This window comes from Heteronotia binoei, chromosome 4, assembly GCF_032191835.1.
Source record: "Heteronotia binoei isolate CCM8104 ecotype False Entrance Well chromosome 4, APGP_CSIRO_Hbin_v1, whole genome shotgun sequence".
NCBI lineage: Eukaryota > Metazoa > Chordata > Lepidosauria > Squamata > Gekkonidae > Heteronotia > Heteronotia binoei.
The window spans coordinates 157,976,335-157,988,995 of NC_083226.1; the positions used below are offsets into that span (position 1 = coordinate 157,976,335).

Sequence of the window (12,661 nt, forward strand, 5' to 3'; positions counted from 1 at the left end):
ACTTGTTCTGTATGGGTTTTGTTTTGATCTATGCTTGCATTTAAAAGGAAGGCAGAGAAGTAATGATTTCAATTTGTCATGCTGGCCACCACTTATTATCTGACAACTTTCAGCCGCTTTCAAAGTTCTGTGGCTCCAGTGTTGCTGCATAGAGGCCTGTAGTGATACAATAAAAGACTTTATCTAAGCTTTAAAAACCTTCACCATATTTATCAGAAATCCCAAGCCAGGCTATGCATGCATGCTGCCTTCTATCATAAATGTACTCTGTGGCTAATCACGTAAAAAAGGGAGATTGGGGCATTGGAGGAGGATCACTGATCTTGGTACAGGTGCTCCTGTGTGATAAAATGGCATATAAAATGTTTCTGTAGAACATATTGCTATCTGCTCCCATCTTTCCAAGGAGCAATGAGTTCCAGAAAACAGTGCTTACCTGAGTTTCCTTTAAGGAAAGAGCAGAGAAACCTGATGTTATTTTGTATAATTTATTTACAAGTATACAGGGCTTTTTTTTTTTTTTGCAGAAACGCACAGGAACGCAGTTCCAGCTGGCTCGGCATCAGGGGTGTGGCCTAATATGCAAATTAGCTACTGCTGGGCTTTTTCTACAAAAGAAGCCCTGTGTGAAACAATGGTTATGTCAGGAGGTGTGGCCTAATAAGCAAATTAGCTCCTGCTTGGCTTTTTCTACAAAAGAAGCCCTGCAAGTATACAAGTAGAAAACTGGTGGAGGCAAAGAGGCAGAGTGGGAAATCTGTTATCCCACACTGGATCCCCAGAGAGAGAAATATTGCATCCTTGAGGTGTCCCAGACAACTGATAGTAGTGCCTGTCTGTTTCTCTGTCTGGAGTAAACTATGAGCTACATCTACCATCTGATCACCACAGTACTGGCAGCCAGATGATAGCTGCAAATTCCCTGTGGGAATCCAATTTAGAAATACTGCAGGGACCCACTTATGCTTGGGACACTGGCATGGGGAGAGGAAAGGTTCCTTCCCCTCTCAGTGCTGTTTTCATGATCCAAAATAGTACTGGGGGATTTGCCCCAGTGTGGCTACATCTATACTAAACCCTTGCATGTTCATCCCCGTGGCAAATAACACCTTTCATGCCATTTCAGCTTGAGAAAACACTATGGGGGGTGGGAAGGCAGGAGCTTCTCTGCAGCCTGCACAGCTATTCCAACCAGAATTGGGCCCAAGAGGTGCTTCTAAATTGAGTTCCCATGGGGAGCATGAAGCTGGCATCCTGCTACAAGTCCCAGTGGCAATCACCTAGACGTAACACGTAGTTTGGCTCTCTGTCGCTTCCAGAGTCTAAACTGGAAAAGTAGTGGGTCAGATGCTAGTGATTCCAGCATAGCTCTTTTATTAGCAAAAACCCAACTGAAAACACACATGGCTAGCTGCAATTATCTACGCAGAAACTCCACCCAAAACACGCCTCCATCAATAAACAACCCAATTGAAAACAGGCGCTCGGAACCATCATTTGCATGGTCTTCATTCAAATGGATATTACCTAATCGGCCGGCTCAATAAGGGCAGCCACTCTGACTGTAGCTGCAAAGAGCCTCTCCAACAAAAGGTCTTCATCTGAAGCTCCCAGTACACTACAAAGCTGCTGTTTCTTCAGACACATACACACATGTACATGTCCCCTCTGGCAAATGATTAATCTCTCCCTCCCACCCCCCAAAGAACTGCTGTAGTTTGATAGCTTGGCAGAGCAAATTTTCTGTGTGGAAGCATTCATAGTGAGTCTTCGATCTGGTTAAAGATTAATGCTTTGGAGAGAAACTTTATTGGGTTACACTGTCGGGTGTTGGAAGGGTCAACAGGCATGGAAAATGACAAGAAGCATAAATTGTTAGGTGGGGACTGGCCATTTAACTTACAGGGAAATTTCCTTGTGGACCAGTGCCTCAGGGCCACTCAGCTCAGTCCACCATCAATAGTCACAGCTGCCAGCTCACCCATTGTCTCCTGTACTGCTATCAGTTTGAAAGGGGAAACAATGCAGAAGGTCCCAGGTTCAGTCCCCAGCATCTCCAGTTGAAAGGACTAGGTAGTAAGTGATGTGAAAGACTGGAAACCTTTGAGAGCTTCCTGTAATGCCCATTGCTGGAACTGCTGGGCTGAGTTGGCTCTTGCAGCCCTGGCTTATAATGTCACAAGGGCCATTCAACTTAACTTATTCTTGGGCCATTTTCATTTCCCACAACACTGCTGGTTGCTCCTGATTCTTTTCTGGGGAAACGACAAGCATAGGCCTTTAGATGCTTTCAGTGAGAATAGAAGCAGGGGGAAAGAGCTGAATTGCTTCAAAGCCCTTTTTGTTCACAGCTGTATTTAAATCCAGTAGGGCTTTTTGCATTTTGAAACCTCCATCCAGTTCTTTGGGGAATTTACCTTGTAACTTGTAGAGGTGCTTTGGAAGCAGCTATAGTGCTCTCGAACTGAAGGCTATTGCAAAATGAAGAAGTAAAGACCCTACAGCTAATTAGCTTTGGAAATTTTTATTCAAAAGCTACACAATAAGCACTGGAAAACAGTGCAATGTTATAGGAAATTAAAAGCTGTTTTCCATGAGCCAAGATTGAATAGATACGTGAACAAAGACCAGACAGAGAGCGAGAAGTCTATTACAAAGCTGTCAAAGTAAATTTAAACAAAGAAAGAGTTAGCTGTGGATGACTTGGGCAGAAATAACTGTATTTGTAAAACTAGTGTTGCATGCTAATATATATATTGCATTTATATATATATATATATATATATATATATATATATATATATATATATATATATATATATAGCATTTTCAAGCAGATCAATTGAGGATGTGTTTTTGTTGTGCTGTGTAGTTTAATTGGAACAAATGTTTTGCAATGCCCTATCTGCCTTGTGCATTAATGTCGTTTGAGACCAAACAGGTAATGCACTGCAGAATATCAAAATTTAAAATATAGAACTTTAAGATTGCAAGGAATTGGTTCAGTGGTGCACACACAAATATACACACACACTTCATTTCTTCCTTGTGGAAACCCAAAGCAGCTTCCATTGGTCTTCTCTGCTCTTAATTGGCTTTAAAAAATGACAGCTTTAAAATACTTTTTTAAAAAGTCCATTGCTGCGTGCTAATGCCAAAAGACGTTTAAAGGTGTGCTTTGGTGTTCTTAAACATCTGGATTCATTTTTTAAAAATTACAGCAATTATATTAAAACGTTGCTGTGTTTTTCAAGTGTCCCCCTTCTGTTTCTTATAACTAGAGAATGCTTTCTAAGGGTTGGTCCTACTGATTTGACTCAGCTATCCTTGGTTCTTAGCCTGAGCTCCACTGAAATCAAGGGCACTAACCTACTTTTCAAGCAGGTGTTTCCTTTCAGGTAATTTGTGGATGTTGGCAGATAAAACACTTCAAATGAACTGAGTGCTTTTGCTCTCTCTGCTGCATACACTCTTGGACTGGGCTACCACTTACTCCTTTTCAGGGGTGGAATTCTAGCAGGGCCTCCTTTGCATATTAGGCCACACACCCCTGATGTAGCCAATCCTCCAAGAGCTTACAAGGCACTTTTTTGTAAGCTCTTGGAGGATTGGCTACATCAGGGGTGTGTGACCTAATATGCAAACGAGCTCCTGCTAGAATTCCACCCCTGCTGCTTTTAAAATTGCACAAGGTTAGCTCAATCTCATAAGATTTTGGATAGCCAAGGTTAGCTCAGTCTTATCAGATTTTGGAAGCTAAGTAGGGTTTGCCAAGTCCCCTCCACTCTCTGGTGGGGTACTTTCACACACGCGCAAAGCGCATGTGCAATGCAATGACATCACCCAGAAGTGACGTCATCACGCTGCCGCCGGCACGCAACGGGCACTCTAGGCGTTTCCAGGAAAACTCTATGGTTGTCCCGGACACTCTAGCCATTTGGGAGGGGAAAACTCTATGGTACCTATTGTACCATAGAATTTTCCCTCCCAAATGACTGGAGAATCCAGGAAAACCATAGAGTTTTCCCAGAAATGCCTAAAGCGGAAGCCACACACCAGCACCAGCGCAATGATGTCACTTCTGGGTGATGTCATCGTGCTGACAACGTCTCTTCGTCAGATGCATGGAGGGTATGTAGAAACTGACCAGAGGTATATAGGTGGTAAAATGAGGAGGGAGTAGATGCAGGAAATGAGGGCCATGTGGATGCAAAGCAGTTTCAAAAGTCATGGAAGAGGTAGAATGCGCAATCCAGGCTGGGTGTGACCACTTTCTTCTATTGAGGAATCTGAATGGAATACCTAAAAGGGAAAGGCAGTTCTTTCTGGTAGTGAGATAACCATTCAAAGTCCCTATTCAATCCAAGTCTGACTGAGTCACATTTACAAATGAATTCCAATTGGAGCAGCTTCCTGTCAGATTTTGTCTTTGAAATGTTTCTGTTGAACTAGGGTGACTTTCAATCCGTTGATGGAATGTCCTGAAAGACTGAAGTACGGTATTCTCCTACTGGTTTCTGGATAGTGCCATTTTTGATGTCAGATTTGTGTCCATTTATTCTCTTGTGTAACAGCCCCGTGGCGCAGAGTGATAAAGCTGCAGTACTACAGTCAAACTCTCTGCTCACAACCGGAGTTCAATCCCAGTGGAAGCTGGGTTCAGATAACCGGCTCAAGATTGACTCAGCCTTCCATCCTTCCGAGGTCAGTAAAATGAGCACCCAGCTTGCTGGGGGGTAAAGTGTAGATGACTGGGGAAGGCAATGGCAAACCACCCCGTAAAAAAGTCTGCCGTGAAAACGTCATGATGTGATATCACCCCAAAGCTGGAAATGACTGGTGCTTGCACAGGGGACTACCTTTACCTTTATTCTTTTGTGTAGCGGTTGGCTGGTTTGTCCTGTGTACAGAGCAGAGGGGCATTGAGAACATATATCACATTGGAGTAGGAGCAGCTGTAAGAGCCAGAGATTGTGCATTGATGCATTGGGCCCTGTAATCATATTTTCTGGGTAGATCTGTGGGCACTGTGGACATCTGGGTCTGTTGCAGGGTCTGGTTCCTGTGCTGGTGGCTTTGATAGATGGGCCATGTGAGAAGTTGCTTAAGACTGAGGGTGGGGGGGGGGGGCTGTCTATAGGCAAGGAGAGGTCTTCCACCCAGGCCTTGTGTGAGAGAGGCATCATTTTCTAGAATGGGCTGTAGATCACTGATGGATGATACATTGGACTGGCTTGAGCTGAGAATTACAGGTGACAACCAATGGTGTTCTGTTGTCGGTTCTTTTTGGTTTGTCCAGGAGCAGGCTGTTTCTGGGTACTAGTTAAAGGTAAAGGTAGTCCCCTGTGCAAGCACCAGTCATTCCCAACTCTAGGGTGACGTCGCATCACGACATTTTCATGGCAGACCCTTTTACGGGGTGGTTTGCCATTGCCTTCCCCAGTCCTCTACACTTCCCCCCCCCCAGCAAGCTGGGTACTCATTTTACTGACTTCAGAAGGATGGAAGGCTGAGTCAGCCTGGAGCCGGCTACCTGAACCCAACTTCTGCCGGGATCGAACTCAGGTCATGAGCAGAGTTCAGACTGCAGTACTGCAGCTTTACCACTCTGCGCCATGGGGCTCCTTTCTGGGTACTAGTCTGGCCCATAAGTCGGCTGCAACTTGACAGTAAAAAAGAAAAAAGGTGCATTATCATAAAAGCTGATAAATACCTTTCTGCCCTCCATAGGATATGTGGATATTGGCCTAATTCCAAAAGGCGCAAGAAACATCAAAGTGGTAGAAATGGCAGAAGCAGGAAATTTCCTTGCATTGAGAAGCAAGGATCCAGAAAAGTATTATCTGAATGGAGGGTTCATTATCCAGTGGAACGGAGACTACAAAGTGGCAGGAACAATATTTCAGTACGACCGGAAAGGAGACCTGGAAAACCTCACCGCAGCTGGACCCACGAATGAATCGTTGTGGCTGCAGGTAACACAAGGCCAGAGGTTATATGGGAACCTGGCACTAGCGGGCTGGTAGGAGGTTGTTATGGACTACTAGACACTGAAGCTGCCTCTCATCTGTAATGTGTAACTTAGGGTTGCCAGCCTCCAGGTGGGGGCTGGAGATCTCTTGCTTTTACAACTGATGTCCAGCTGGCAGAGATGAGCTCCCCTGGAGAAAATGGCTGGTTTGAAGGGTGGACTCTGTGGCATTGTTTCATGCTGAGGCTCCTCCCCTCCCCTTCCCAAACCCAACCCTCTCTCATCTCCACCCCCAAAGTCTCTAGGTATTTTCCAGCCAACCCTATATGCAATATTTATGTCTCCTGCCTCCATACACTGAGTCAGCAATTATGGATAAAACTTATTTATTCATTTAAGTGTAAAACTGGACTCCACACCTGCAGGTCAAGGGTATAAATCTGCTTTCTTTGAACTGCAGCACAAAAGGCCTCAGCCGGGCATCTTTCTTGGAATCAGGCCTCAGTTAACCCCCTGCCTTCCTCAGAAGCATGATAAATGAATACACAACCACAGAGTGGTTATAGTGACCAACATTTACTAAGACTATATTCACAACGTAATTATAGATGAGAATACACAAATACATAAACACAACTCTCAAAGAGTGCGATCTTGGAAGAATGTAGAGTGCCAAAGTACAGGGCGTCGACTTTTAGCTCCTGTTTCGATGAATCTTCAAGCAATGGAAAGCTCCACTCCATTTTTCTTCAAATCAAATAATCCATGAACCACAATTCATACAGCTTCACAGTTAATCAGTATCAACAGCTTCTTCCATATAACACTAAAGTGAGCCATTTCAGATGCCCTGTACTTTGGCGCTCTGCATTCCTCCATGATTGCACTCTTTGAGAGTTGTGTTTATGTCTCTATGTATTTGTGTGTTCACACCTATAATTGTATTGTGAATATAGTCTTAGTAATTGGTGGTCACTATAACCACTTTGTGGTTGTGTATTCATTTATCTGCCAGTGACCTCTCTCTGGTGTTGGCGGCTTCCTCAGAAGCATGCCTAGTCTGACTACTCAATGAAAACTATCTGCTACCCTGCCAGTAGGTGGCAACTAACAGGATATATATAACTGGGGTGACCAATTCCCAAGCAGTGGCTTTAGATTTCCTGGGATTACAGTTGATCTCCAGGTGTCAGAGATCAGTTCATCTGGAGAAAATGGCTGCTTTGGAAGTAGGGTTGCCAAGTCCAATTCAAGAAATATCTGGGGACTTTGGGGGTGGAGCCAGGAGACATTGGGGGCAGAGCCAGGAGCAAGGGTGTGACAAGCATAATTGAACTCCAAGGGAGTTCTGGCCATCACATTTAAAGAGACTTCACATTTAAACGCCTTCCTTCCATAGGAAATAATGAAGGATAGGGGCACCTTCTTTTGGGGCTCATAGAATTGGACCCCCTGGTCCAATCATTTTGAAACTTTTGGGGAGAGGCACTAGATGCTATACTGAAAATGTGGTGCCCCTACCTCAAAAAACAGCCCCCCCAGAGCCCCCAATACCTCCAGATCAATTCCCCATTATACCCTATGAGAATTGATCTCCACATAGGGAATAATGAAGTGCCCAGCAAACATTTCCCTCCCCCTTTCTTGCGATTCTGAAGCGAGAGATTGGCATCTGTACTCACAAGTTGCTGCCAACTGCTTCAGAGTAACACAGACACAACATCCCAAGAGGAAGCCTTTCAATCGGAGACTGGAGGTGGAATCTGGAGGTGGAATGTCACATGGTGTCCGTGGGGGTGGGGCTTTCCCCCTTCGGCCAGCTGACTGGGGGCGGGAAGGAGCCTGGGAAAGCGGGAGAACCCCCGCTGGGACCTGGGGATTGGCAAGCCTATTTGGAAGGTGGCCTTTATGATGTTATACCTCATTGAAGTCCCTCCCCTCCCCAAACCCCAACTTTCTCAGGCTCCACCCCCCAAATCTCCAGGTATTTCCGATCCCGGAGATGGCAGCTCTATATATTGCATCCTACTATAGATATATAACTGGGGAACCCTAATATTAGCCTCTGTAGCTGTACTTTTAACATTGGCTTGATTGGCATTCATTTAGCAGGTAGTGATGTTACTTCCAGTTTTGTGAGGGAAAGATATCACTGCTTCCTGCAGCTCAATTAGATCTCCTGGGATTACAGTTGATCTCCAGGTGTCAGAGATCAGTTCAACTGGAGAAAATGGCTGCTTTGGAAGGTTTAAATTTAAAGTAATAAATAAATTAAAGACACAGCTACAAAGACTGGTTCATAACTGTTGTGAACCTGCCAACAACCCCTTTTAGAGTTGCAAAATTCCCTCATTGCTGTGGCTGCAGGATGTGGGAGGGAATTCTGGGAGTGGGGGGTGGAGGGACGTTGCATGATGTACTGATGTCATCTGAAAGTGACTCAAGTCAGCAACTCTCTGGTTTTTGGGTGAAACTCTATGGTAAATTCATCCTCAAACCACTAGAGTTTGCCCCAAAATCAGCACATCCCCAATGCAATGATGTCACTTCTGGGTGATTGGCATCTCTGTTTAGGGGTGGAGTTTCTCCCACTGGACAGCTGGTCTGTGGCAGGGAGAAGCCCCTGAAACTTGGGGATCCCACACTTGAACCTAGGGACTAGCAACCTTAATACCTTTTGGGCTGCAATATTTAACAGTACACAAGGCCTACCGTCTTTTCATGTGGTCGTACCATGTAAAATCTTGCAGCATTTTCACGCTTGCTACTGTGGACAGTTCTCACTGCAGTCAAGGCCACTGCAAGCCTTTAGTTCTCACTGAAGTGGTAAACCTGTGTCCATACTTCAGGTGGGAGTGCATGCAATCGAAGAAGAAGAATTGCAGATTTGTACCCCGCCCTTCTCTCTGAATCAGAGACTCAGAGCGGCTTACCATCTCCCATATCTTCTCCCCCTCACAACAGACACCCTGTGAGGTGGTTGAGGCTGAGAGGGCTCTCACAGCAGCTGCCCTTTCAAGGACAACCTCTGCCAGAACTATGGCTGACCCAAGGCCATGCCAGCAAGTGCAAGTGGAGGAGTGGGGAATCAAACCCGGTTCTCCCAGATAAGAGTCTGTGCACTTAACCACTACACCAAACTGGCTCTCTATCTACAAGAATAGACAGATTCTAATAGAAAACTGGAGCCAGGAAGATGGCTAGGTTGGAACCCTTCTTCTTAATCTGTTTTTCAGTGGGGAAGGGATTCAGTCATATGATCTCTTATTAAAATCTGAACAGAAAACATAGCTGCTCCAATTCAAGTCCAATTCAAGAAATATGTGGGGACTTTGGGGGTGGGGCCAGGAGACTTTGGGGGTGGGGCCAGGAGACATTAGGGGTGGAACCAAGATCAAGGCTGTGACAAGCATAATTGAACTCCAAAGGGAGTTTTGGCCATCACGTTGAAAGGGACGGCACACCTTTTCAATTCCTTCCTTCCATAGTGAAGGATAGGGGCACCTTCTTTTGGGGCTCATAGAATTGAACCCCCTGGTCCAATCTTTTTGAAACTTGGAGGATATTTTGGGGAGAGTCTCTAGATGCTGTACTGAAACTTTGGTGCCTCCACCCCAAAAAACAGCCCCCCCAGAGCTCCAGATACCCGCGGATCAATTTGCCATGATTTTCTATGGGAATAAATCTCCATAGGGAATAATAGAGTTCCCAGAAGACATTTCCCTCCCCTCCCCCCGCTTTCTGATGACCCCGAAGCGAGGGGAGGGTCTCCAAACTGGGGGATCCCCTGCCCCCACCTGGGGATTGGCAACCCTAGGTGGTTTCTGTCAGGAAAATGGCATGGTGGGACCATGAATCTTTCTTCTTGCCTAGTCTCAGTCAAGATCATTCTGATAACTGAATGGGAGCTCCATTCATTAAGCTGTCAGCATCTAGTTTGGTGTCTGGGTTGACCCTCTGTGAGAACAAGTCTTGTAATGCAAATGGACATGAATGAGGTATAGAGGACACTGTCAATGACAGGAACAGTGCCTTCCAATACAGGCCCAATCATATCTCCATAGCTTTGTGTATCAATTGTGTTGGATTGCAGCAGGTGGTGGGGTCTCCTTCCTTGGAGGTTTTTAAGCAGAGGCTAGATGGCCATCTGACAGCAATGAAGATCCTGTGAATTTAGGAGGAGGTATTTGTGAGTTTCCTGCATTGTGCAGGGGGTTGGACTAAATGACTCTGGAAGTCCCTTCCAACTCTATGACTCTAGAAGCCATATTTACCCTGTTCTTTTGAATGCACCAAAATCAAGATTTCTTGTTTACATATCTGTTTGGTGCTTGCTCTCTGTCATGAGCTCACATGGTCAAAAACAAATCACATTTCTTGTTTTTGCAGCTGCTTTTCCAGGAGAATAACCCCGGAATAAAATATGAATATACTGTCCGTAAAGATTGGAACTCTGAGAATGAAGTGGAGGAGCCAGAATATTTTTGGCAATACAGCAGCTGGACAGGTTGCAGTGTTACGTGTGGGAAGGGTAAGAGATGGTGCCAGGCCATTGGTCTCTCACTCCCACTTGCTTTGGCCTCACAAGTCATTATCCTAACAGCCTGCTAATGGAGGAACAAATGGATCATTCAAGAGTACAGAAATGGCTCTTATTATCACCTGGCTTGATTTTCAGGCCCTTGGATAAAAATACCCTGTTAAACAGCATGTTGAAAACAGTCTTGAGAAACTACTAATCATCTATCAGTTAAACCTAATATAAAAACAACTGGAGAGGAGGGTTTCATTCCACAAAACTATACAATGGGGCCCTGACCTGGATAGCCCATGCAAACCCAATCTTGTCAGGTCTTGGAAGCTACACAGGGTCGATTGTGGTTAGTACTTGGATGGGAGACCTCCTTGAAATACCAAGTCGGGAGGATGGGGGCAGGCTTTATTCAGCCACTTCTCTGAATAACCTTCAAGCCCCCAATAGGGGTCAGTCACCAGAGGTGACACACACACACACACATAAATACAAAAATACCAAAACAAAAAGTGAACATTTTGCATCCTGTCATGCTATGTAGTGGTTAACAACATTTTCCCATGCTTTTAAAGGATAAACAACCCATTTGAAAAAACATTGTAGAAAACCACCTACCACTATTAAAAGTTATATATTTTTAGAGTGGGTCAAAACACCTCACATACATTCTTTCAGTAATCAGAGGGCAAAGAGCTTCTCTGCAGGAAAGTAAGCATTGCTTTTGGTTCACCTCTTTTTCTAGCGGGGGCCTTCAGTCGGATATAACAGTTCATGGTTTCTCAAGGTCCGTTATTGTAAAGATTTATCGTATGTGAAGACAGTCTAGTGGCCAAAATTTCACAAATGCAATCTCCTTCCTGGCTTGGCAAATTGTTACACAATTGTAAAAGGCACAAAAACTTTGTGAAGGGTGGGGGGGGGGAATCACCGAACTTCATAATTGTAGACTTAATGAATGTGAGAAGTTTTTTCCACGCATTACATTATCAAGCAGGTTCTCTGGAGAGGCGGCATATAACATTTTCAAATAAATCGTGTTACAAACTCCAAATACAATTTTTTTCAAATGCTCTAATAAGTTTTCTTGGCCTTTCTCATGCTTTCTCATGTGACGATGGACTTATCTTGCACTGAGAGCTAGTTTGGTGTAGTGGTTAAGTGCATGGACTCTTATCTGGGAGAACCAGGTTTGATTTCCCACTCCTCCATTTGCAGCTGCTGGAACGGCCTTAGGTTACCAATGGCTCTGGCAGAGGTTGTCCTTGAAAGGGAAGCTGCTGTGAGAGCCCTCTCAGCCCCACCCGCCTCACAGGGTGTCTGTTGAGGGAGAAGATATGGGAGATTGTAAGCCGCTCTGAGTCTCTGATTCAGAGAGAAGGGCGGGGTATAAATCTGCAGTTCTTCTTCCTCTGAACATTTGAATTCAGATTTGCAAAGCTTCTTTTCAGTCGAAAATGTGAAAAGACTGCTGGGCTTCTGCCTCATTTAGATTCGGTTTATGAGAGTAATTACTTCACTACCCTACAGGAAATTGCTTGATGATATGTTAGGCTGGCCAGCTGATTAAAAAGAATCCTGCTTTGTGATTTTAGTTAAATTAATGGATAAGCCACGAGTTCATTGCTTGGTTTCTCAGAGCAAGTTGAGCTCAGGTTTTTTATGAGTTTTACAACTGAAAGCACAGCTATAAATGAGATGTGAGAGTTCCCTGATGGGGTCATTTGTAATTTCAGTGCATCTCCAAAGTCCCTTAGTGTACATTGGGGTGGGGTGGGGTGGGATGTTAGTTTCCCCCTTATAATGACAACAGAAATCACCTCTGCCTATCAGCAGGCAACCTGTCCTTCCCCTTTAACAGAGGTTAATTGGTCCTAAACATAAGAACAGTACTGCTAGGTCAGACCAATGATCCATCTAATCCAGCATCCAGTTTCACGCAGTGGCCCACGGAATGACTGCAGAAGGCTGGCTTGCTCTCCCTCTGCCCCTCTCTCCTTCCATCCACACACAGCTAAGCCATGCGTGTAGCATGACTCACCAGGGGGCTGGCTCGCAAGGAGACAGGGCCCATGCCCAGCTAAAGTGCGCACAGCGGGCTGGCTCAGTGGACTGGTTGGCTTGACTGCTCATACCCTTTGGGGACATGGGGCCCACGC

The 12,661-nt window shown here is 45.0% G+C and overlaps 1 protein-coding gene across 1 annotated transcript in view; it reads left to right on the top strand.

The window, feature by feature from the left end:
* ADAMTS12 (ADAM metallopeptidase with thrombospondin type 1 motif 12) overlaps window positions 1–12,661 on the top strand; it is a 247,400-nt gene that overhangs the window by 205,888 nt on the left and 28,851 nt on the right. Inside the window, exons 15-16 of the mRNA XM_060236596.1 lie at window positions 5,731–5,975; window positions 10,361–10,502. Of these exons, the coding sequence (XP_060092579.1) occupies window positions 5,731–5,975; window positions 10,361–10,502 (387 nt within the window). The remainder of the gene's footprint in view (window positions 1–5,730; window positions 5,976–10,360; window positions 10,503–12,661) is intronic.